General features: G+C 35.4%; 2 protein-coding genes across 2 annotated transcripts in view; both read left to right on the forward strand.

Annotated features, from left to right (window-relative positions):
• The first annotated feature begins 8,333 nt into the window (after window positions 1-8,333).
• LOC100375275 (synaptic vesicle 2-related protein-like) overlaps window positions 8,334-26,574 on the forward strand; it is a 31,093-nt gene continuing 12,852 nt past the window's right edge. The window contains exons 1-3 of the mRNA XM_006817850.3: window positions 8,334-8,578; window positions 13,771-13,856; window positions 14,983-15,153. Of these exons, the coding sequence (XP_006817913.2) occupies window positions 8,422-8,578; window positions 13,771-13,856; window positions 14,983-15,153 (414 nt within the window). The 5' untranslated portion in view covers window positions 8,334-8,421. The remainder of the gene's footprint in view (window positions 8,579-13,770; window positions 13,857-14,982; window positions 15,154-26,574) is intronic.
• Window positions 17,248-20,069, forward strand: LOC146733709 (uncharacterized). The gene is made up of 2 exons (XM_085491139.1): window positions 17,248-18,643; window positions 18,913-20,069. The coding sequence occupies exons 1-2, from the start codon at window positions 17,830-17,832 to the stop codon at window positions 19,974-19,976; spliced, it is 1,878 nt and encodes a 625-aa protein (XP_085347265.1). The 5' UTR covers window positions 17,248-17,829; the 3' UTR covers window positions 19,977-20,069.

Below are 26,574 nucleotides of genomic sequence, written 5' to 3' on the forward strand. Positions count from 1 at the left end.
ATACAACTCTTTGTTTTTAAACTGTTTTATTTAACATGATATCAGAAAAACCAACCCCTAAATATGTGAATGGAATTTTAGCGAAAACCAACCCATTTTGAAGAGGTGGACTTTTTGATGGCCTTCTCGCGGTTTCTAAACGCGTCAAATGCTGCCGTACGAGAAGTATATTTTCAGTGGCAACATCTGACACCTTCAAAATAGACGATTTGCTAAATTTTGAAACCTGGATTCGAAAATAGCACTATTTCACACGTTTAATCGCAAGAAAGCGATAGTATAATCGTAGCACTATGTCAGTTACAGAGATGAAAAATGCCTCAAAATGCAAACAACTCTGCTAAAACAAACTGAAATTATATTGACTCAGTCGAACACGTACACACGCTCAGTATAACACTCCATTAAACTTGACACCAATATTAATTCCCCGGACTCTACTTCGTTTTAGTCTCAAGCTGAAACCGGATATGATGCAAAACCAATAATAGTTAATGGACCTTAGACGTAAATCATGGCCGCCGAGATCATGAGCGCGGGCGGAGCGAGTCACGTGTCTTGGCATTGGCTATCAAATAGTGTATCTAGTCTTTAATACGTTGATTTATGTGACCAAGGTATGTAACCTCTGCAGGTGGAAAAATAGTGCCCATTATTTATTATCGAATAGTATATATATTATACTTGTTCGTCGCAAATGTATCACTGTGATTGGATGAAAGGCAAATTTATGCAAATCAGTATTGAATAACGTGATATATGGATCACGGCATGAACTGACGTTGAATTTGAATATCATACAATTGGTCTAGAATGTAAATCAATATATTTCAATAATGTTAAAACAAAACTCTTTCACCTAATTCATCGCTTGTCACTAACGCATCAATCAGTGTACAACATATCATACATAATATCAAGAACAGTAGATGCGTTTTCTATTCTTTCTTTTTAAATTTCTTCTTTTAAAAAAAATCTAGGTCAGACGCGAAATTAACACGAGGTATTTTTGCGTCAGGACCAGATATTTTACAGTTTCATTCGTAAAAGCAGTTGTCATATAAATCAATACAATTGTCACGACTGGGCCGGTCCTAAGCTCTGTGTTTCTAATTTAAAAACAGAATCCGCGTCCGAGTCTGTCACGCAACACAGGCGGTCGCCATGGGTCCATATCCAATATGTCCATGGAAGCCTCGTGCCAACTACATTATACGATTTGTTGATTGGTTCTTCGCGCATGACTTAACGCGCTCCCCGCATGACGTCATTGGGTGCAATATCGCTTTCATCAGATTGACTCAACGAGATAACCCTGACTACAAATGCCGTCTTATGATCACATATAATTGGCTTTGACAGTTTCCTGTCTACAGTCATTATACTTTCAAATTGTTTTCAATGGTTCCGGGTGAAACATAATTACATAGTGAAAGTATAATCTGGCTTCGTGTAGAGTACGAAATAACCAAGACGGAACAATTTTCATGGGGAAAACATAGCATTAAGAGACGGCCTTTATTTCTGAAAGGTATTCCCGGAAACATTTTTAGGGGGGCTGGAATTAATAGTATGTATATAAATCATACTTCGGAGGCCTTATACTGGGGAATCAGAAAGGACAGCTACTCAGCCAAGAACAGTCAGTTGTAAATTAAATTCCATTTCATGTCCCTCTACGCCATTTCCATGTCACATAATTCCTGTGTAGCTAGAGGGCGCTGCTTGACGAAAAAGTCATTGCATTTACGAGTCATTTGAATGTTCATGTATCTACCACTGTGCGACGGGATTCGTATCAAAACATTTCATCAGAATCCAAGTCGTCATGACAACAAACACGGATCTCTCATTTAGGGTCAATGAACCAACGTGTATTGGTTAGGATATGGAGTTACTCTCTGGTTGAATGTTATTAAAAAGGATTGTTTGAAGGATTTGGGGAATAATTAACTGTAATAGGAAGAATGTGCACAATGACTATATAATGTAAAAACATGGAGAAATTGGGAACACATTATTTTTTCTTTGTCGTAATGTGAAAAAAAAATGATATGTACAATTTTCTTTCATTCTCTAGTTTTCAAATTGATATCGCAAAACAAGAATTTACACTAGAAACTGGGCCACTGTTCACATGGATTTGTATCCTCAATCTGATTAAGAATATGATCGTCGTTTGGGTTTGTTTGTTTGTTTTACTTTTTTACTTTATTTTAATTTATCATTTATTTGCTTGCTATTGTTTAAGAGTTTTGATAACCAAGAAACCCACAATAGTTAAAGTAATACAAAATAAAATGTATCACGGTAATAATAATAAAAACAATTACAAAATAATAAAAAATATCTAGTAAAAATAAAATAAAATTCACGCCATACAAGTCAGATTGCTTAATCCTATCAAGTTTATTATGACATTTTTATAGTCACTTTGATTGACTTTGTTAGATATCATATGAGCAGTGGAGTAAAATCATTTAATGAATTTGAATATTTTAGTCATGCGTACCAGGAGACTTCACCACCTTTTGTGTCCCAGGTTGTATTGCGAACGATGCTGCCACCTAGTGATGGAAAATCGGTACATGACGAGAACACGCTCGGCGAAACGCTCCAATAATACAGCAGCATTAAAAGGCGGTGGTCGTCGCGCCACGCATGCGCTAGATATGGGTCTCATATATGAGCGAAGATGGCGACTTTGAATGTTGCTCAGAACAACGAGTAGAAACTGATACGTTACCAAGCTTTAATTAGGTAATTTCTAAATTAGTGATTGGAAGGTTTCGAAGGGTCACCGGCGGTAATTAGTTCACGCAACGCCCAGGTCAAAACTCGTACATGTGATTTCCACTAGCAGAGCGCATTGGATTGTGGGGGAAATCAATGTTTATCAACACTAATGCCGCACATGCGCGTCACGAGGACTACCGCCCCTTTAATTACCCGTATAATAAATTTGTTAGTTAACATAGTTAGAGCATGGACGTACTAGAGACGTCTAGTACATCCATGGTTAGAGTCATTGGGTTTTGAGCATTTCTCGACGGTTTCAAAAATAAGGTTGTACAAAGTATATAGTCGATAACGAGGTATCTAAGTGTATTTTACTTCATTTCACATACTTTCTCATGAACGTCAATTCGCTGGCTGGAGACCTGATAGCAAACCTTAGACACTTTTCTTCGGCGAAAAACGCATTTTTTTTCTAGTCAAAAAGCGCCCGCAACGTCGGTCTTTTTGAATCCAGTTTTCAACGGGCTGCGGAGCACCTTATTTTGATTAAAATCTGGTGTATTATATATTTTATTTTATTTTTACTATATATTTTTATTATTGTTTTTATTGTTATTACGTACATCTTATTTTGTGGGCTTTCGCGATTACCAAAACTTCTAAAAAAATAAAATAAAATGAAGTAAAAAAAAAGTGTATGATGAAAATAAATAATTAGTAACATATTTTAAACAATGAGAAAAAATAAAGCCCAAACCAGGATCTTATTTTAATCATATTGCGGGGCGCCCCTCCCGGGTTCATAGATAAATGGCATAAGCAGGAATTTATGAATCGTTGACATAACATTTTAAGAGTTCTCAGTTGCGTCACGTGATGACGCACTATCAACTTGATGGAACTTTTCAGTTGAAAATGTGTTTCAGAAAACATAATTTCCTTTTTCAAGAACCTAAATTACGTGCCATTACTCCACCATGTTCATAGGACACTTGACGCAACAGAAAATATATCCTGCCAGCAATTTAGATCTGGTTTAATATCAATTTAGTGTCGGACTTTTTCTATCAAATCCATCGATTGGATGTTGAAATTTTAAAATGAAGAAGAGATTTCACGTTTTTGGATGTGTTCCGATCTCTCAATGATATATCTAAAAGGTTGGTGGTAGTCGCGCCGCGTCCTGTTCGATATGGGTCTCGTAAAATATATTGTTTGTTTACATGAAATTCGATCACACGCTGCGCGACGACCACCGCCCTTTAAAAACATTAAAACTAAAAAACGGAGCTGTAATTCATGTAATGGTTTCAGTTCTCCAAATCATTGTGTTGTTTGTTGTTGTTATTTCAGAGGCTGTTCGACGGAGATTGATGTCACACACGTCAGTCGTTGCAATATTTGAATTATCTGCGTTTCTGTGACATTCAAGGAAGTCGCCAAGTGCCAACTGCTTTCAAACATGGTGGATTCCTCAAAGTCCAGTGAGTTCCTGGTGGGCGTAGCCCAAGAACCGTGAGTATGGGAGGTGTGCCGGCCAGTCATCGTGGTGGTTGTCGAATGTATGGACCACGAAAGCGACGACCACGATGATAAAGAAGTACCACATTTTCCCCCAAAGGGCGGTGGTCGTTGCGCCGCATCCTGTTCGATATGGGATTCATAAAGACGCATATAACCACAGGGAGCCCAGGAACTATAATCAACTGTAATACGCAGTCTCTATGAGCGGGGGGGGGGGGGTATCGGCTGGTATCTTGTGTAAGAAATAGACTATTTCTATTTCTTACACTGGATACCAGTCGATACCCCCCCCCCCCGCTCATAGAGACTGCGTATTACAGTTGATTATAGTTCCTGGGCTCCCTGTGATATAACGCATGTGAAATACAATGTTTGTCCTCATGAAAATCGAACACGTTCTGCGCGACGACATCCGCCTTTTAAAGGGCGGTAGTCGTCGTGCCGCGTCCTGTTCGATATGGGACTCATAGCGACGTATACAACGCGTGTAAAATACATTGTTTATTTACACGAAATTCGAACACGCGCTGTGCGACGACTACCGCGCTTTAATTTTGAAATTAACTGAAATTTTAATGTGATGACATTTTATCGTTTCACTATAGTTAATTATATATAACAAATTTAATATGCGATAGGAATCACGTCCCGTCCTGTTCGATATGGGACTCACAGCAACGTACACAGCGCGTTTAAATACGTTTGTTTACAGATAAGATAAGATAACTTTATTGACATTATTCTTTCTATAGAAGATGAACATAGTCAAGTGAAATAAAAAAAAAGTAAAAAGGATAATCAAAAAATTACAATAACAGATTAATTAAAAGGCAATTACAAGGTAGTGCAGAATCAGGTATTTTATTAATACACACCTGTTTGCATTATAAACATACCAAGCTTAATGTGGCAGTTTGTCATAATGTAAATAAATTTATCGGGATGATCCATTGAAGTAAAATTAGGATTATCCTTATGTAAGTCTGTAAAAAGTATCTGCCTCATTTTATTGTGCTGTGGGCAGTCCATAATGTAATGGTACTCATCCTCAACTGAGTCATTGTCACATCTTGTGTAGATTCTGTGTTCCAGTTTGGTTTTTGGTCTAGTATACCTTCCTTTCTCAATCATAAGCTGATGGTCACTAATTCTTAATTTACAAATATATTTTCTATATTTGAATTATTCACATCCATCAAATACTTTTCCATTTTGAAGTTTGTTTTAAACTTCCTGTAGGTGCGAAGTTTGTTGAGCTCTCCTGAATCAGATTTTTCTAAATTAATGTCACTCTTCCACTTTTTTGAATAATCATCTTCTATTTTTTCTAAAACTCCCTTCATTAATCATTAATATTATCAACACCAGTTATTTGACTGATTGTTGTTGCCCACTTTGTTTTGTTGTCGATATTGTAAGACATTGCCTCGTGAATTAGAGTGTTTTCTTTCACAGTGCATGATCTATGCCAGTATTTTATAATCATTTTATTAATAAATACTGACAGTGGATGTCTACCCAGCTCTCCTCTTACAGCCAAATTTGTTGCAGACTGGTTAACTTGGAGGAGTAGTTTGCACAATTTTATGTTAATTTTGTCGATGACTGTTTTGTCTGTATACTTTTCTATCCCCCAAATCTCACAGCCATATGTTAATATAGGTCTAATAACATGATCAAAGACATTCAGCCAAGTTTTTATATTAATTTTGGTAGACCCACTAAGAGATTTTTTAATAAAGAAAATGCTTTGACTGCCTTTTTATATAAATTTTCTTTTGCCAAATCAAACTTTCCATTTGGCTTAAACTCCATACCTAAATATTTATAACTACTCACAATATCAATTTCTATATTATTATAATAAAAATTGTATTTATGATTGAGCAACCTGCCATTTTTGTTAAAGACGATTACTTTGGTTTTGGAAGTGTTTACTTCCAAATTCCAATCAGTGCAATAGGAATGTAGCTTAGTAAAACAATTTTGTAACCCTTCCTCTGTTTCAGAGAGTAATACTAAGTCATCTGCATAAAGTAGGCTACTTATTGACGATTTTCCAATTTTAACAGGCTGACATGTCTCATCCAATTTATCTGGGAAATCATTTAAGAAAAGATTGAACAATATGGGGCTAATGTTACAACCTTGTCTGACACCTCTGAGTGATTTAAACTGTTCGGTAATACCATTATTTAGTTTTATGTCATAGTTGACATCTTCATACATATTTTTAATTACATTATATAATTTACCATTGATATTGTTTTTCAGCATTTTATAATAAAACCCTTTATGCCATACATCAAAGGCTTTTTTAAGATCTACAAAACCAACAAATAGTTTACCACCCTTTTTTTTATTCTCAGTATTGTTGATATATTTGTCAATGGCAGTTTTAAGAATAAACATGTTATCAGTTGTTCTGTACCCAGGTCTAAATCCAGTTTGACAAGGGCTCAGAATATTGTTTGCCTCCACATATTTATGTAAACGTTTGTTTAGTACAGATGTAAATAATTTTGCTAAACAGCTCGAAAGAGCTATCCCTCTATAATTATTTGGGTTATTTTTATCACCCGATTTAAAAATAGGCTTAATGGTACTAGTATACCAACTATCCGGAAACTTGTTTGCATTAAAAATATCATTGAACAATTTTTTAATTGGCTCTAACAGAACTGATTGACCATAAATAATCATTTCATTTATGATTTTATCTTTACCAGCGGATTTTTTCTTTTTAAGCTGTTTAATAGCCTTAATAATTTCACCTGTACTAATATTATTATTTAATTCATTGACAGTTGCATTATTTTCCAACTCATTTATTTCTGTATCTAATGAGCTGTCATTGCAGTACTTAACATTTTGATTTGAGAAATGTTTCACCCATTCTTCTACACAAATACTATTACTGATATCACTATTGGAGGGTAATGCACTATTAGTTTTTAACTCCTTGATTGTATTCCAAAATTCCTCAAGATCATTTTTCTCTACTTCTATAATTTTATTTAGAAGTTCCTCTTTATAATCCCTTTTTTGCGTTTAACTAATTTTTTATAATCTTTCTTCAACTGGAAATATCTATTTCTAACATAGGGTTCCCTGGGGTACTTAGTTAGAAGCTTACCCATACCAATAACTTCACGTCTTAAAATATAACATGACTTGTCATACCACTTTTTATTTTCTGACCTTTTTTTAATTTTTTTCATATTTTTCTTATTATTGGGACCCGTTTTTAATGATAGGTTAGCTGCACTGTAAATAATCTCATTCAACCCCAAGACAGCATCATCAATATCATCCGTCATGTAATTCATGTGCAAGTATTGGGTTATTCTTGAGCTGATAGATAGATTTTGTAGAGCTGTTTTATATTTTTCAGTTGAGGATGAGTCCCACATATATTTGTCTTGAAATGGTTTTAACCCTGTGTTTAAATCAACATTATTGATTTTATCCTTCACTGTCAGTGAAAATGACAATGGACAATGATCAGACAAATGGGTCATTGAATGCACTCTCAGGTACTGGATTTTAGGAAACAGGTTTGTTTGTGCGATTACATAATCAACCAGACTGGAGCCATTGTATGCATGGCAAGTGAAATTCCCATATAAATCTCCTATTTTTCTTCCATTCACTATTTTCATATCAGTTGACAAACAAAGATCAATAAGCTTTTTACCATATGAATTAGTTGTGTTATCTTGTTATATGAATTAGTTGTGTTATTAGTTGTGCTGTGTTGTGTTTACATGAAGTTCGAACATGCTTTGCGCGATGACCCCCCGCCCTTTAATAACCTTTCAACTGAAATAGAATTTAAAAAAAAAAACAGCCCAGTGGTTTAGCCACATTTATTTCCGTATCATCAATGCGTTATATGCAACACCGGAATTGCAAGCATTTTGAAGATTTTGCTAAAATCCGGAATGCGGACGGACATCATGCAGCATAATGCGTAACTTGTGAAAAGCGCCACCCAGCGTGCAAAATGGTGGCACGAAATTTAAATATGCAAATATTATTTCGTTCAATGTATTGTATAGACTGATCTGGCTGCTGATGGTATATCAATTCGCCGATCAATGATCTTGCAGTCCCAAATTGTGATTTGTTTTTGCCGCTGTGCCATATTGACACACCATGGACGTATTTCTCAACAGGTTTGTGAAATTCAGACGGTTTCGCGACGAGGAAGTTAGCCCTTACGAACACTTGGGAGGTGATGACCATGTCGAAATCGGCGACAGTAGCAGAGACGAGGAAATCCGGAAGCGAGTCGTTGAAACGTTGGACGAAGGTAATCATGTGTTGTTTATTACTCTAACAGCTTGCACAGTTCCCAGATTAAACTGACTTTGCCGTTGAATTCATCGTGTTTACCTGCAGGTCTATGCGTTAGGATTATGGGCGTATGGAGCTAGGTGGCAGTGACCAGAGAGCGGACACGCCGCGACCTTTTGATGGGACCCGGGCACTATCTGTCAAAAAGAGGTGTGCATCGCACAACGTTCGGAGATTTTTACTAGATTGCAAACATCGACCTCATTCCTACACACAATCCGCTGACGAGCACGTCCAGTTTATGGCACAGAATTTGCCGTTATTGGATTATGTAAAACATTGGTATATGCGCAATTTGTTTAAACAATTCGTGTCTCTGGAGTTTATTAAAATATTCAACTGTGTTACGTGTCACGCGTTCCATGGTCTGCCATTATGAGCTGTGTTTTTTTAATGTTAATTGACTGATTGGTATTCGTCATCAAAAACAATGAACAGTCTGCATTATTAAAATACTATTTAAAACAAAATTGAGAGCATTTGAAGTTTTGTATCATATATATATATATATATATATATATATATATATATATATGATATCACAATTTATTTAAATAATTCAAAAGCCAATGGAAATATGTGTTTACTTAATAATAATAACTTTATGACTATGCATGTAACATCTGAGGGTACTGTATAGTCTAATATAAATAGGTTACAAATACATTGTATATATAAACTGAAAGAATTATACAATTATTTTAATATGATACAAGTTTTCTAAAAAACATAAATGTATAGCAAAATTGTTGATTCCAAATTTTTTTCATATTTTTTTTTTGTTATATTTTTTTGACTACAGAGGTTCAAGTCAAATTGAAGAATATATGTCATATTCTTCATGCTTATATTGTATGGGTTAAAAAACAAAAAAATAAAATATCATAACCTCTACCTGATAATTTCTTGAAAAATAAAATGAAATGTTTTGTGCTTGTTTAAATGATGAAATTAATTTTTCACATCTCAACAGTTTCCAGGGTGATCATAGTTGTCTATTCAATGGGAAGTTCTTTCCCACAATGCATTGCATACATATGTGCAGTAACATGCTCAGTAGTGTAAATTTTGACTTCAGTGCCGCTATACTGGTGATAGAGACTGTGGTTATATATTGTAAAACATGTTGAAAAAGCGACATACTATTTTAGTGAATTTTGGTAAAATGACGTAATAACGAAATGTTGATTTAGCGAATCTCCCCTGTTTTGTTGATTTCCTGTTTTCACAATACTTGTTTGTCGCCTGCTAAAACAAATGCGCAGTTATCACCTCCATAAAAACGAAGAAAAACTGTTAAGTGTAATAAGGAAGCGCTCCAGATTATTACGTTTTCTGTGTTGTTTTCAAAGTGTGTGTGTGGAGAAAAAGACGTTGTTTGGCCGCCATTTTGAATTTATAATGAGTCATTAGCGACATCTTAAATTAGCGAATTAGTCTCTTGCTAAATTCGCTAATAAACATGCTCGCAAAAAAGACATGCTCGCAGTATATTCATGTGGGTACCTAAGTAAGTGTAATATACAGTGTATGTTGTAAAGCCACATGCAATTTTAGTGAATTTGGCAGAATCTTAATTTAGCTAAAGTCTAATTGTGAGAATTTATTTTATTTGAAATCACCTAGAATTGTAGAATGACAGACAGATTTGCTAATTAGCCAAAATATCATGCTATCTAAAAAGTATTTTAAATTGTGAATAGTTATACCACAATAAAATTACTGTTGTGCACCAGACATGCATCATAGACCCAGGGATTTTTCTAGAAAAAAACTGCAAGAGGGAGCACTGCAATTCAGCGGAGCTACCAAGTGGGTGAGATAGGGTTCTCCCTACCAGGGTGTGGATTTTTGGATAATTCTAAGTTAAAATGGAGCTTTCTATGGCTTCCTTAGGGCCAAATTTACTATCAGACAGGTCACAGTTGAAGACTGTGGCCACATGTGATTCCTGGAATTTTATGGTTGCCAGAGAATCTGCTCCCCAGGGTAAGGTGGCGCATGACCATGGCATGAGGGCGCTGCACACCTTTTTCCTTGTTTATAAAAATCCTTGACAGACCAATTATATAGTTTGAATTTGCATATTACTATATAAATAAAATGTAAAAAAAATGTCCATATTTACTGATAGTTAAATCTTATAAACGACTACGAAAATGCTAACAGTACTTAACGGCCCTTGATTTTCGAGTCTGCAAGGATTAATTACTAGAGTCAAGACACAGTTAACTACATTAGTATCCAAGTTTCTGTACTTTAATACTGTAAATTTAGGAAGTTTTAGGTTTTTCTGCAGCTGCATTGCCAGTTGTGTGTTGTCAACATCGTACGCGTGTAACGTTACTCCTTTCCTATAGAAAGGCACTGTGCGAAGGACCTATAGAAATTGCATCCTATTCCTGTACATATCAAAGTGACTTACTAGTACACGCTGCTTTCAAATACAAACCACCTTTTTAACTCATTTTTATCACTGTTTTGATTTCAGGGTGTTGCTTCTCAAAAAAAAATGTCTCATTTTTAAATAGTGAAAGTTGCACTCTCCACAGTTTTTTCCTAGTAATCGTTTATTGCTATGAGCAAAGAACCTAGTAAACTGGTACTGTTTGGAATGCAAAAAGATTACTATCATAGTAATAATACTGAACAAAAACTGTTGGTCATCAAAGGTTACTGGATAGTTAGAACAGTAGAGACGAGCCAAAAGTAGTATCACAATATTAATATTCTGGTAAATAATAATTATAGGAGAGTGGTCATTGCCCTGCGTCGTGTTAGTAGACCGTTCGTGTGTATAAAAAAAAAATCAATACTCACTGCATGGCGTTAACTGTACTTTTATTATCCGCATTTAAAGCATTTGCATTTCTGTTCAAATCAATGCAAAAATACATAGGTCTAGCAGGATAAGGGTTAAGGTCTGGGTTATTTCAGTAATCCATATGGTTTGAGAGTAATTTTCATGCAGCATTTTTTATTTGATTATTGAGCAAAAAAAATTTTTTTTTTTTTAATAATTACAACAATAGATTTATAAATAAGAGATTCTGTATTTATGTATCATGTATATAATTTACATAAAGGATGACTAAAAACTAAATATTATGATGACAATATATCCATAACAATGGCAATTTTGCAATATTTTATCAGATACATTGTATATCATTTTTTTTTTTTATCTGACATTCAGTTCTGCTGGTAGTGAGTGGAAATGCTGTTATGTTGTGACAGCTGTATAGAATTATATATATCCACACCCTGTATAAAACTCACGCATAGAAGTGCGGCGAGATCTACCATCAGCTTACACTGGTTATGAAGCTTATTTGACAAATTATGATTCTATGGATTAAAAGTCTAGGATTGATGTTTTGACGAGATGAAATCAAAAATTTCAAAAGAATTAAATGTATAACATTGCCGTTTACCGTATTGCATCTAGAATATGGTTGCCATTATAATACTGTCTGACCTATTTTGAATTTATTAAAATTTGACTATTTGCAGTTGACTATTTTTATTTCACTAACAATCTTGATCTGGGCTGATCTCTATAATTTTCTTCAAAAAAACTTAGTGGAATCAAATTATATTTAATATTACAACTGTATTCAGAACTGCCAGGTCCTTGATCCCTCATAATAATTCATCAACCAATTTGTTATCCCTTAGGTCAAAGTTCAATGATACACATTTTAATATTAATAATAGCTGTTTTTGTTTAATTGTTCTGATTTAAATGTATTGTATTGGTGCATCTGTTGCCGTATCCATAGTAACCATATTTTCATTTCACCTTCATATTGATTGACATCATTTGATATTTCCTGCGATAATGTTAAAAATAATGTTTTAGGAAGTGAATAATTAATTAATGATAAGTAATTATTTATTTTTTATTTTGTATGTTGAAAATATAAGATAATGTGACAACTAGTTAGGTTTAAATAATTATAATTAATACCAAATAATAATAATTATTACCTAATTTGCATAATAGTTTTCAGCTTTTCCACCATTTTAATTAATCATGACATTGTAAACAATGACAATCATAAAACTTGGTTCATACATGCCCCGAAATAATGCACAGCCATGATTACCGGTAGTTTTGAATTGAAATCCATGCATATTAATTACCTAATTTGCATAATAATCACATGTCTAAAGTCAAACCTGATTAGTTTTGGTTTGAAATTTGAGCATATTGATTACTTGTTACATCACATCACATTGCATTAAAATTTGGTACAATATACATGCATGTAGATGTTCTGGGGTAATTCACAGATGTGATTAGTTTAATTTTAAAAAACTTATTGATTATCTAATTTTTATTAGCCAGTTTTTAAATTGAGCGTTTGGTAAAGATGCTCTGGAATAAATAAGACAAGAACCACATAGTTTCCTATGGCAGGGATATTATGCCATATCTCAAATGGTAGGCTGGTAACATATATTGGAAATGATGGGTTACTTATTGTTGTCCTGATTTATTTCAAAAATCTGGGTTTTGAAAAGTGTTGAAAAATGCAATTTTTTATTATTATTGTGTTCTATGGAATGGTTCTAAAAATAGCGATTTTTGAAAAAATAGGACAAGTTTCTCAAAAAAAACGTCACTGTAACTCACACAAAAATTGCAATTTTATTGTGTCAGGACACACAAGCTAATGATTGTACATAATAAACCAATAAACATGGTCATGTGATTTATTTCTTAAAAATTATATGTAACCTTTCACCTTTAACCCGTCAGAGGTGTGAACAGTGACCAAGCTAGTAAAAACTTAATATTTGAAGGCATTTCATGTACCATTAGATGTAAAGGTATATGAACGGCAAACAAACTCTAAATATTATGCATTTTAGATGTACAAATGATTGTGTATTTGTGCATTTCTATTTCTGCTCCCTGTATAGTGATGTTTGTTTCATTCTGAACATCTGTAAATAATTACTAGAATCTCATGTGTTTGCATTATTCTGAAACCAATTTGAATGTCCCTAATTTAATTTAATTTTTTTTTCATAATATGAAAAAAATGTACATGTCAACACAAACGTGTTTTAACATAGAGAATGAACTCATTCTTATTCACGAATTTGCGATATTAATTGTTAAATTTTGTTTTCTCCCAGATACATTTACTGTGGAGGATGCAGTGGAAGCAATTGGATTTGGAAAGTTTCAGATTAAACTATCACTGCTTGCAGGATTATGCTGGGTAATTATCTTGTTTATTAAAGGGGAACTTTCCAAGCCCAGGGATTGCACCAAAGAATCATGGGACACTGTTGTTTACAAAGTTAATCTTTTGTTATCCATTGTAATTTTAATCCAGAAAGTAAATTTGTTGTGAGATTAGGCTTAACTGAAGTGCCTCTTTAAAGCAGCATTAGCTGTAACTATCGATTTTTTTCTCTGATTTTTATTTTAAATAAAACATTTTCTGTGTCATTAGCCAATTTATAATGGTCATCGCCAAAATGTGACATTGTACATTAAATCCTTTGCAAAAGAAATAAGTTGGCCATGATAGTGTGTCATAATTTTTTTTTGTCCCCACCATAGGATCAATTTCAATGAAGTGGTGACTGCTTGACCCTTAGTTTTTACGTCGCATTTTATGTGATGTTTACCTTGTGTAGGATTTACCCATGTAATTGTGTCTAAAATGATATTTTGATTTTTAAACAGAAAATTTTGAAAATCACAACTATTGTCACTTTAATAATAATTATAATCTGTTATTAAAGCATAATTGTAGACACCGGTAAAATTCATATATAATCAATCCAGATTTGTTTTGTTTTGTTTGCATACATTTATATACTATTTCCATATTTGCTTGCTTTGAATCATATTTGATAAACCCAACAGTGATCGTTTCTGCTTCCCATAACAAATTTGTAATAATAATTAACACATGGAATGTCAAAACAACAACAGTTAATGTGAGAACTCGTTAGCTTGCCATCTGCAATATTCTCATCTCCCAACATGTAGCACTGATGACTATAGCGGTTATTGGCATGCATACAGAGTCCATATAACTAAAGAACGTCCACACTTATCATTTTTGTAATGGTTGCTATAGAACCGAAAAGTGAATCGCTTGCTCATTTGCATATTACACAACTCTGAAATCGGTTGATGCATCGTTTACATGATATCTGCTGTATCTTTGATTACGTCTCAAAAATAGTACATATATATAATATAAATTTTGCGAGAAACAAAGAATCATGAATATAATGAGTCAGTGAAACTTTGTAGCAAGTCAAATGGTAATGGTGTTTAGCTAATTTCATTTTTTTGTGTAATAATTTGTTTTAAATTATTTCTCATAGATGGCTGATGCCATGGAGATGATGATACTCAGTATTCTCTCACCTGAGCTACATTGCATATGGAAATTGAAAAGTTGGCAAGAAGCTCTCATCACAACAGTAGTTTTTATCGGCATGTTCATGAGCTCAACAATATGGGGATCAATTTGCGACAAATATGGCCGCCGCGTGGTAAGAAAAATCAAGTTTTTTGCTGAAAGTGGAAATTTAGAAATAAATTAGTTTTCAGGAGTGATTAATCTGCTGCTACAGAGGAATATAACTGTCCTGGATTGAATTGTTATTATATTTTTTTTTCTGTTTCAGTATCCTTTTTGTGGATTAATTGTTTCAACTAATTTTCTTCTCCTTTGCAGCTTAATTTGAAACTTTGTTATCCAGAGTTGATAACGATCCATTCTTTAGACCATGGACAATGCATATGAGCTGCATTTCACTTTTTGACTATTAAAATTTGCGTATTATTTGTTTATTATTATAATCATATTATTTATTATTTATGATATAGATTTTGTTACAAATCGGGTCACTCAGGTTGGGGTCTGACTTTAAGAGATTAGGATCCGAGTAAGTCAGTTTGTCCAGGGTCATATCTCAGACACTCATGGACTGATCATATTCAACAGGCAGCCATACTTGAAACTTGTCCAGAGCTGTTTCTTGGAGATGACTTGGAAGATTTTGATCAAAGCTAGTGTGATATTATACATATTGGGTTACAGGTTCTCGTCATCAAATGATATATGGCCAACTGGTGGCCATTTTCTTTTTTATGGGTTCAATGCCTGTTTCTTTTGAATACAATCTTTTCTGTTTAATCTTAGTACAGAATATCAAGAGGTACATCTTTTCCCAACTTGTTTTTGTCATTTGATTCAATATGGCCAACGCATGGTTTTTTTTTAATAGGTGTTAGCCATTTGAAATGCGTTATTCACATGTTTACTAATTCTTTCCCATCATCCAGTTGTTTTAGGAATTGTGTTACCGGTAGTTTCTTTTCACTCTCAAAAATTTGTTGAGAAAATACTGCATCTTCCCATGCTTGAACTCAGTGACCTTTTATACAGGTTTAGTACCTAACTTGATTCACAGTGAGTGAACTGATTTGCATATGCATATTCTAATTTTTTTTCAATCAGTACTATTGGGAAATAACACCTTTGTGGAAAATTCAGAATTGTTACTAGATTTACCCCATGCGTCTTAGTTTTAACGTAAAATATGTAAAGACATTAACAAAAATTAGTGGATATAAAATATATGTTAATTAATTTTTAATTGATTAACTGAAATTGATTGAGTAATTTGATACTGAAGTGAATTTTTTCACCAACACTTGTTAATATTCATATTCAGTTTTTTTAGTAACTAATTAAAAAATGGTAATGATTTCAAAAAAATAAGTCATGTCTATAATGATATAATTATTGCAATTAACATTTGTAATGCTGTTTTTTGCTTTAAAATTTTTTTATAGATCTGCAATAATTATATTTAATTTTTGTATTTTTTTTTCAACTTTTTTGATTCATATTGTACTCTTAAGCAAATAAAAAAAAAAACAGCTGTCTAAATGTGAATAATAGACATACTACTGTAAAATACATTATTTTAGCTGGAATCAATTTTTGCTGAAAATTTTTTTCTAGTGTCTTGTATAGAATTTATTTTCCCTGATTTTTGACGAGTTGAATGTAAAATATGGGGGGGAAAAAGGTATATTTACTGGATTTTATTTTCACTGAATCATTCCTTCAATGAAATTTAATTCCAAGCAAAAATAAAGTATTTTACAGTATGTATTTTTTATTTGCCACCTCAAAGGTGATTCTGTCTCAGTATTACATACTAAAATTAAAAAACAAAAGGGCAAAAGTGCAGCTGGTGCTCTCCAGTATAAAGTACCTGTAGTTTTAATTTACCCAGTAGTTTGTACATGTACATTGCATGTTTGATAGTCAACAATCAGATTTCCAATATGGAGCAGTTTATTTTAGCTAGCCATATAACAAGTTATGTGACCTTTCCGCTGCACATATGCTACAATAGTCGAGATACAACGCTATACTGTTCTATATTCTCAGGGCTTCGTGCAAATACATGCAATCTGTGCAGTAGTGTCGCTCATGCAACCGAGGTGTGCACTCAGCTTGCCTCAACCACCAGGAAGCCTAATTTATATACCCCTGGTAATACATCAGCCTCGGCATCCCATGACAGATCTGGCCGAAAACGTGTTTTCTACCAAGGAAAGGAATTTGCAACAACTTTAATGCACCTTTCGGCTGCAAAAAGAGCAATTGTGTCTTTTCTCATTTATGCCATAATTGCCATTCATCTGAACACAATTTTAGTCAAGGGAAATGTGCTCCTAAAGGTCAGCAAAGCAGAGCCTGACTTCCTAAGAAAGCCTCCACTCCAATTAACATTGATATTCTTAGTCAGCAGTTATCCACCCATCCAGACTCAGCATTTGTGAACTACCTCATTTCAGGCTTACAGGAAGGCTTTGACACTGGGATTAATAACCCACCTTTATCTACCTTAATTTGCCGTAATTTGCTATCTGCTCGCAAACAACCAGAAGTTGTTACAGAAAAAATTGCATCAGAAGTCAAAAAAGGATATTTGATTGGCCCCTTTTCTTCACCACCCTTTGCCAATTACCGTTGTAGTCCAATTGGCGTGGCAGAAAAGAAATACTCTGACAAGAAACGTTTAATCGTGGACTTATCATCACCCCATGATAATGCAGATACTCCCAGTATAAATGACCTAATCGACAAAGTACAGTTTTCACTCTCTTACGTGAAAATTGATGATGCAATTTTAGCCATTCAGACCATGGGTAGAGGCGCATTGTTGTGCAAAACCGACATCACTGATGCTTTTAAACTAATCCCAATTCATCCTTCTTTATGGCATCTGTATGGTATCCAGTGGGATAGTCAATTTTACTTCTTTGTTCGCCTGGCATTCGGGTCACGCTCTAGTCCAAAGATCTTTGACCACCTGTCTACTGCTGTCTCCTGGATTGCTCACCACATATATGGCATTAGCACTATCTTTCATTTACTGGATGATTTTCTAACAGTTGACCCACCATCATTTGATGCCGATCGTACAATGGCTCTACTGACTCTGTTGTTCCGTCGCCTAAATATCCCTTTGGCACCACATAAAACAGTGGGTCCAACCACATGTTTAGAATATCTGGGGATTGAACTTGATACTCTTGCTATGGAGGCACGCCTACCAGAGAATAAACTTAATAGGATGCTTAGTTTGGTTGCTTCATTCCTTGCCCGTAAATCCTGCACAAAGCGAGAATTACTAAGCCTCCTGGGACACCTGAATTTCGCATGCAGGGTGGTCACTCCAGGCCGGACATTTATTTCACGCTTAATTGAAATTTCCAAGGGAGTGAAGAGTTTAAACTACCATGTGACATTATCGCAAGAAAGTAAACAAGACCTGCTGATGTGGCACCAACTCCTCTCTAATTGGAATGGTGTTTCTATGTTTCTGGAGGCCGAAACAACCCTAGCGTCGGATATGCAGCTATTCACAGATGCCAGCGGCATAGGGCATGGCGGCTATTTTCGCGGTCATTGGTTTAACGAACGCTGGCAGCACGGACTTACCCTTGACTCTGATCCAGCACTGTCCATCGCATTCCAAGAACTGTACCCAATCGTGGTAGCATCAGTGTTATGGGGTCATTTTTGGGGACGCAGGCGAATTATGTTCAATTGTGACAACATGGCGACCGTTCACATTATCAATAAAGGCCGCTCTAAGTCACCTGTCATTATGAAGCTAATGCGACGACTAGTAATCATGGCAGCATCCCACAGTTTCATGTTTCAAGCTCAACATATCCCTGGGAAGCTTAACACAATTGCTGATTCTTTGTCTCGTTTCCAGATACAACGTTTTCGGGAAGTGGCTCCACTCGCAGACAAATCCCCGTGCCTGATTCCCTCCGAAGTAATGTTCAGCTGAACCAAGCGCTGGTCACCTTCCAAAGAGCGGCTCTCAGTGCACGTACAATTGGATCATATTCAACAGGAGTACGCGCATGGTTACGTTTCACAGCTTTGTCAGAAATCCCAGGGCAGTCAACTTCGCATCCCCGTATCTCAGAAGACATCCTGATATATTTTGTGACGCATTGCGCTACGAACTTGCATCTTAAATACACCACTATTAAGGTATATCTGGCAGGCATACGGAATTACTACATATTAGGTGGCTACCCTAATCCACTGCTTACTCTACAAGGTCAGTCACCTCTTCGCCTTAATTATGTACTCCGGGGAATTCTACGTCTCCAAGGAACTGAAACCCGACCACGTTTGCCCATAACGGTAGATATACTACAACGTTTGTGCAACCTACTCCGTCAGGGGGTATTTGGTCCCTATTTCGATCTCATGCTGGAATCAGTATTTTTGTTAGCCTTTTATGGTTTCCTCCGCTGCAGCGAGTTTACTTGCCCCACTTCAACTTTCAATATGCAGTACAATTTATGCTTGGCTGATATCAGTGTACCAGATCATGCAGCCCATATAACTATTCATATCAAGGCATCCAAAACAGATCAATTCCGGAAAGGTTTCGACTTGCGGCTTTTCCCAACAGGCACGCCTTTTTGTCCAGTTACAATACTGCAGCAATTTTTATCCGTGCGGCATAAGATGTTTCCCCTTGCAACCGAACCACTGTTTCTGCTTCCCGAACGAACACCCCTTAATCGTCGTATCTTCACAGAGTCTCTTCGTATATTGCTCGCAAGGATTGGACTACAACCGCATTTGTTTGCAGGACACTCCTTCCGCATCGGAGCAGCTACCACCGCAGCAAGTGCTCACGTTCCTGATCACCTCATCCAAACATTAGGCAGATGGTCCAGCAACTGTTATCGCACCTACATCAGAACACCAGAGAGTCTTCTACAACATGCCTTTCAAAAAATGGCAACATCGTAAATAGCATCTGACATTTACAGTATTAAGAACTTTCACTGCATCCAATATTCACAGTATTCAGAACATTGTTATTAAATCATGTACAGCATCCGACATTTACAGTATTCAGTACTTTTCTATTTCTTCATTTACAGCATCCAATATTTACAGTATTCAGTACTTTTCTATTTCCTCTTGTTCAGCATCTGTCGGAACCTTCCTATTGCATCATGTTACCGCATCCAATATCTGCAGTTTTCAGAACTATACTATTGCATCATGTACAGCATCCGACATTTACAGGGTATCGGAGGAGTCAATTTGTAATTTCCAGTCTGTTCGCTTTTTTGTAATTGCTTCTTTTTGTCATTCCTACATCTAACCACATCCACCTGGGTCGTTCATGCGCACATGTCACCCAGGACCCCGCTCCCCAAGCCGTGCATATATCATATGCCCCTTGGGCTGGAGCACCCTAGCATTACTCATCACCACCTGGGTCGTACTTGTTCAATGTAACCTCAAGCTTACTCCCCAAGCCGTGCATATTTCATATGCCCCTTGGGCTGGAGTAACCTACCATATACACCTGGCATGCACATGCACACACGTCACCCAGGATCCTGCTCCCCAAGCCGCGCATATTTCATATGCCCCTTGGGCTGGAGCATCCTGCCATATACTAATTTCCATATGGGTTATGCACGCTCATATGGAACCCTGGTGCCTACTCCCCAAGCCGTGCATATTTCATTTGCCCCTTGGGCTGGAGTACCCTGCCATATCCACCTGGGTCGCACATGCGCACATGTCACCCAGGATCCTGCTTCCCAAGCCGCGCATATTTCATATGCCCCTTGGGCCAGAGCATCCTTCCATCAACTAACTCAACCCTCTACCCAATCCTTATTTCATGGGGGTCACTTCAGTCATGACATACTTGCCATTCCCTCAGTCTGGGCCAGGGATTTCATCCTGCCCCCCATTCAGTTTCTCAGTAGCCACTCTCCAGGCTACCCCTCACTTGATCGGTCACCTTCACGGTCACGCACGACCTTGGTGGCACGGTGACCTTCATCCCCTGGGCAGCATAGTGACCTTCAGCTACAAGGTCACTTCGTGGCCTTGACGTTGATCTCACTTATGCCCTTGGCCTGGTAAGTTAGACTGAAGGGACCCCTTGCCCAATTTATAGTTTTATTAGAAATATGATTTTTTGTTTTTTGTAGAGTTAACTGTTTTTTATTATTGCATAATTAGTAAGTTTTTTGGTTTGTATGTGTTGATTTTGTATGTGCCTTTTTATTAAATGTAATTCAATTTATATCTTCTGTGTGCGGTGTGTCTTTACAAAGTGAGATCTGTGTTGTCACAGATATATTTTGTAGGGACACTTAGCTCACTGCTAGGAGGATTTGCTTAGCACCCCTTAGATAGTCTTTGCAACCCTGTTTAATTAAGCGCTTAATTTAATTTGGCAGCCAATCAGTTCTCACTTGCACACGACACTTAGCGTCACCTAAATTTCTTTTGTCTCTTTGTTACCACTCATTCATTCAGTTGTTTTTTTTATCACGCTACAGTGCACAGTGCATTATCGTCAATCCCACCACCATCCCCATCTTCCGCCTTTTGGCCCCTTCATTCTGACTTACTGGGCCAGGGATTTCATCCTGCCCCCCATTCAGTTTCTCAGTAGCCACTCTCCAGGCTACCCCTCACTTGATCGGTCACCTTCACGGTCACGCACGACCTTGGTGGCACGGTGACCTTCATCCCCTGGGCAGCATAGTGACCTTCAGCTACAAGGTCACTTCGTGGCCTTGACGTTGATCTCACTTATGCCCTTGGCCTGGTAAGTTAGACTGAAGGGACCCCTTGCCCAATTTATAGTTTTATTAGAAATATGATTTTTTGTTTTTTGTAGAGTTAACTGTTTTTTATTATTGCATAATTAGTAAGTTTTTTGGTTTGTATGTGTTGATTTTGTATGTGCCTTTTTATTAAATGTAATTCAATTTATATCTTCTGTGTGCGGTGTGTCTTTACAAATAGTCAATAAAAAGAGGCTGTTGTGTAGACATTGCAATAACAGCATTAATGGTTGTTGAAACACTTTTTTTTTATACATGACATGTAAGTTCTTGAATCGCATTATTGTTTTTAGTAAATATTACCAGTAATTTGTTACAAAGAGATGTTAAATAATGTTACCAGCACCTAAACAATTGTTTAATTTCTGTCACATTTTAGTTTTTTTATTTATTTATAATTGGATTGTTAGGTCTCATCGGATTATCATTGACAGATATCCAGAGCTATTGTATATACCAGCCTGATTTCTGCATAATTTTTTTTTTTTTTTTAAATCTTTTTTTTTGACACTCAGAGATCATAAAGGTACAAAGAGGTCAGCAGGTCAGCATCCTTTGAGCACCGACGTGACGCATATCGTGCAAGGTGTGCTGGGAGTTTGTTCGAAATTTTGAACGTTTCAAAGACAATCGTCAACCGGCACGTATTTTACGGATATCATAAATAATTTCAGTGATTTCTTTACAAAATAATACTAAAAGAAATTAGAAATATTTTTGAAATAAACTGGCCCCAAAATTGCATAAATCCGCAATCAGCTTACGCTGCTAGTTCCTGGTTTGGAAAGTGATCTGTCTGTGATTTTGAGCTAGTTGTAACCTGAAATTACGCGAGAAATTTCAAACTCAAATTTTATTATCGTTATTGTGTGTAAGTTTGTTCCAAAAGATTGAATTATGTATGACATTAATATTTCACTCACTAAACAATATTTCACTAAAAAATGTGATTAATAAGCAACTTAAACTGTAAAAAGAAGTACCAAGTTCAGTGGAGCGCTATTTTAGCCAAAATTGGCTAGTAAGGCCTCATACAAATACCAGGATGTGTGACCTTCAGAGGTCATACAACTACCAGGATGTGTGACCTTCAGAAAAACAAGTACCAGGATGTGTGACCTCCAGATGTCATACAACTACCAGGATGTGTGACCTTCAGAGGTCATACAAGTACCAGGATGTGTGATCTCCAGAGGTCATACAACTACCAGGATGTGTGACCTCCAGAGGTCATACAAGTACCAGGATGTGTGACCTTCAGAGGTCATACTATAATGTGTTAGGTGGGTTCTAAAACCATCAAATATTGTCATCTGATAACAAACTTTTGTAATAATCAAATATACTTCTCGAAATAATGTAATTGACGTAGAAGTTATAAATTACTCTATTTAAAATAACATTACCATATTTAAATTGTCATGAAATATAAGGGTATTGCTGTCATCGCATATTATCATAAATGCTTTGTAAAGTACAATAGTGTTGTTTTTTTGTGGGAATGGTGGGAAATCATAAAATTGGAGGTCAAAAGATCGGCTCAACTGTAAAAATTGGTGTAAAAACAACAGCGCATCCCTGTATACACTTCAACTATAGGAGTAGTGGGATTGTAGTATATGATTTTTAATATATGTGTAGCCATGCATTTCAGTTTCACTTACATGTAGTGTTCACCTTGTAATGTACGTGAAGCAGTTGTTTTTTCAACATTAAGCAGGAAGCTGTTCAATAACATGTGTAAATCAAAATAAAACAATTTGTTGAGCTGAAACATATATGTGTAATGTGAACATTTTGTAACAAGAAATATGTAAACTGAATACTTTGTTAACCAGAAACATTCTGTAAACGAGACACCTTTTACAGAAAATTTGTGGACCAAGCACTTCAACCTGAAACATGTGTGAACAAAACTTGTGTAAGTAAAATGTGCGAACAAAATGCTTTTAACAGAAAATGTGTAAACCATATGCATTGTTAACTCAAAATATGTGTAAACAGGACACTTTTTGGCAACTGAACAGTTTTTCTCATTTCTTTAGGTTTCAAGTAACACATATTTATATTTAAAAACAAAGAGATGTGTTTTTTTTTCAGGTGTTGTTCTTTCACTCTCAAATACCAGTATATTGTCACTTTTGAACTTTCAAATACTAGTTTTTGTAATTTTCACAAAAGAAACCTGCCTACCGGTAATTGTTTTCATACTTTTTTAGCATTGTGTCTTTTTGGTTTGACAAAGAAATCAAAGAAAAATACCTAAAAATGTGTCAAAATATTGCATCAATATGACAGGGTGACGAATAGTGTTCAAAGGATTAATATGATATTGATAATTAAAGGGTGGTGGTCATCGTCATGCCGCGACATGGGACTCGTAGCGACATAGACGATGCATTTGTCTACTTGAAACACATGCTGCGTGACAACCATCGCCCCTTTAATATAAGTCTTTTTTAGCTTGTTTGAAATCACAATCTCTTCCCCATCTCACGATTCTAATTTCCAGTTTTGTTTTCTTAGGGACTTATAATGAGTTCTCTGTGGGTTTTCTACTTTGGACTTCTCAGTGCTTTCTCTCCAGTTATCTACTGGCTGTTGTTTCTCCGCTCGCTTGTTGGCTTCGGTGTGGGTGGATCCCCTCAGGCGTAAGTTGACAACAGCTTGAATACAAATTTCCGGGATGTTTACAGCTACAGGCGAAGTTTTTCTATACCTCTTAGTTGATGGATTGATCCAGTGTACCACACAAAAAATTGGAAATTGTCTTTAGATCAAATAAAAGTACAGTACAGTCAAGGCATAACTTAACTTCTTAAAAGCTGGCTTTGCTGTTCCATTCAGATACTTATAATGAGTATCATCATCATCATTTTGTTCAACTTATTCTTTGCAGTGTTTACCTATGTTACTAATAGGATACATATAAATAGAAAGATTACTCTACACAATTCAGATACTGTAAAATACTTTATTTTCACTTGGAATTAATTTTCGCTGAAGAAATGATTCAGTGAAAATAAAATCCAGCGAATATACCCTATATTTTACATTCAACTGGTCAAAAATCAGTGAAAATAAATTCTATACAAAACACCCCAAAATTCTTTTCAGCGAAAATTTATTCCAGCTAAAATAAAGTATTATACAGTATGCAGAAGTTTTGAAAGCAAGCTTAGCAACTAGTTAGGTGTTAAATCATGCTTTGACTGTACTATACTTATTCAATGTTTCTCAGATTATGGAGGGATGTTGTCACATATCTGTTGTATCTTATCCATTTCTCATTTTACATATAAATGTAACTAAATACGCTAATATAATTTTAACTTCCATTTCTTTCTAGACATTAAAAGTGCTCATAGAATGCTGCTATAATAATTTTAAAGATTAAGCAAAGTTAAGCTAACAATCAAATATTATCATCTTTTGCAAAGATTCAAGGAACGTTGTTACAGATCATTCATTTCAATCAAAGCTGTTCAGAGTGTAGATTCATCAGAGAATATCTCATCAGAAATGGGAAGTCAACAGTGTCTGTTAAATAAATAACAATTTTAATTTGTAATGAATGCCATAGAGTTGAATCCAGGCCTGTCTGACATACCTAAAATGCAACAACAGCTACTTCTCTATAGTACAAAGCAAAAACTCTGGTCACTTTTTCCCACCAAAAAAGAAAGTAATTGCATATAACCTATTATTTTTGGTAAAATTTTGGCAAAACAAGTTTATAATTGGGCATCAAAAAAATCAGCTCATCACTGAAAATAAGGGTAAAAACAACTGCGCAACCCTGTATACATTTCAACTATGGGAGTGTACCCACCTGGGAGGTGATTTGAGTGCCGGGATTGTACTATATGGTTTTCAATATATGTTTAGTCATGCATTTCATTTGCATGTACAATATTTATTTAACCTTAACAGAAAAAAAAACAATTCCATAGCACTAATAGAAGCTTTTTCATGATATGGAAGTTGGAGCTGCTGAATTTGCTTTATACTAGAATAAAATGGCTTTATTAAAAGCATCCATAGTAAATGTCTAACATGTAATTTTTGTCTATAACAGGTATGTTCAAAAATTCCCCTATGTTACCGATATATAACTGCTGTATTTTAATCAAATTTTGTCATCAATGTAAAACTTTACCTTCAAATTATTGGTTGGATAGTGACTGAATTGAGTCAATTGAAATGTGTATCCATGTTATCAACAAGTTTTATCCACCATTCTTTCACTCAGTTTAGCATCTAGTTTTAAAATTAATTTTCATTTTCCTCCTCATTTTCAGCATTTTCAATCATTTCCTTGTTCTTTACAGATTCATTCACATTCAAATCAACGTTGCTAAGATATATAAGATTTCTGACATGCCAGGTTATTTTGTTTTGTTGGCTGTCATGAAAATGTCACCCTCTAGTGGGTTGAATTTGTATTGGTGTGAGAAGCGTTTGAAATTATTGCTTTCCCGTTTGTCCGGCATGGGCAACTATTCGGTCGGGCTGGTGAAAAGTTACTAGCCTGTGGTCATGTCGATTTTTTTAAAATAATAAATAAAATATTACTTTTTACAAAATTCACAAAATTTCTGCAGATGTATGATTGTTGTCAAAATTATGTACCTAGAGGTCTGATGTGACTGGTTTGACACATGCATCATGTAAAACAGGTATAAACAACAACAACCATGAATAATGCGTGATTTAGCATACTCTCATACTATGTGTGATTTCAG

This window comes from Saccoglossus kowalevskii, chromosome 16 (genome assembly GCF_978046115.1).
Source record: "Saccoglossus kowalevskii chromosome 16, keSacKowa6.1, whole genome shotgun sequence".
Lineage (NCBI taxonomy): Eukaryota > Metazoa > Hemichordata > Enteropneusta > Harrimaniidae > Saccoglossus > Saccoglossus kowalevskii.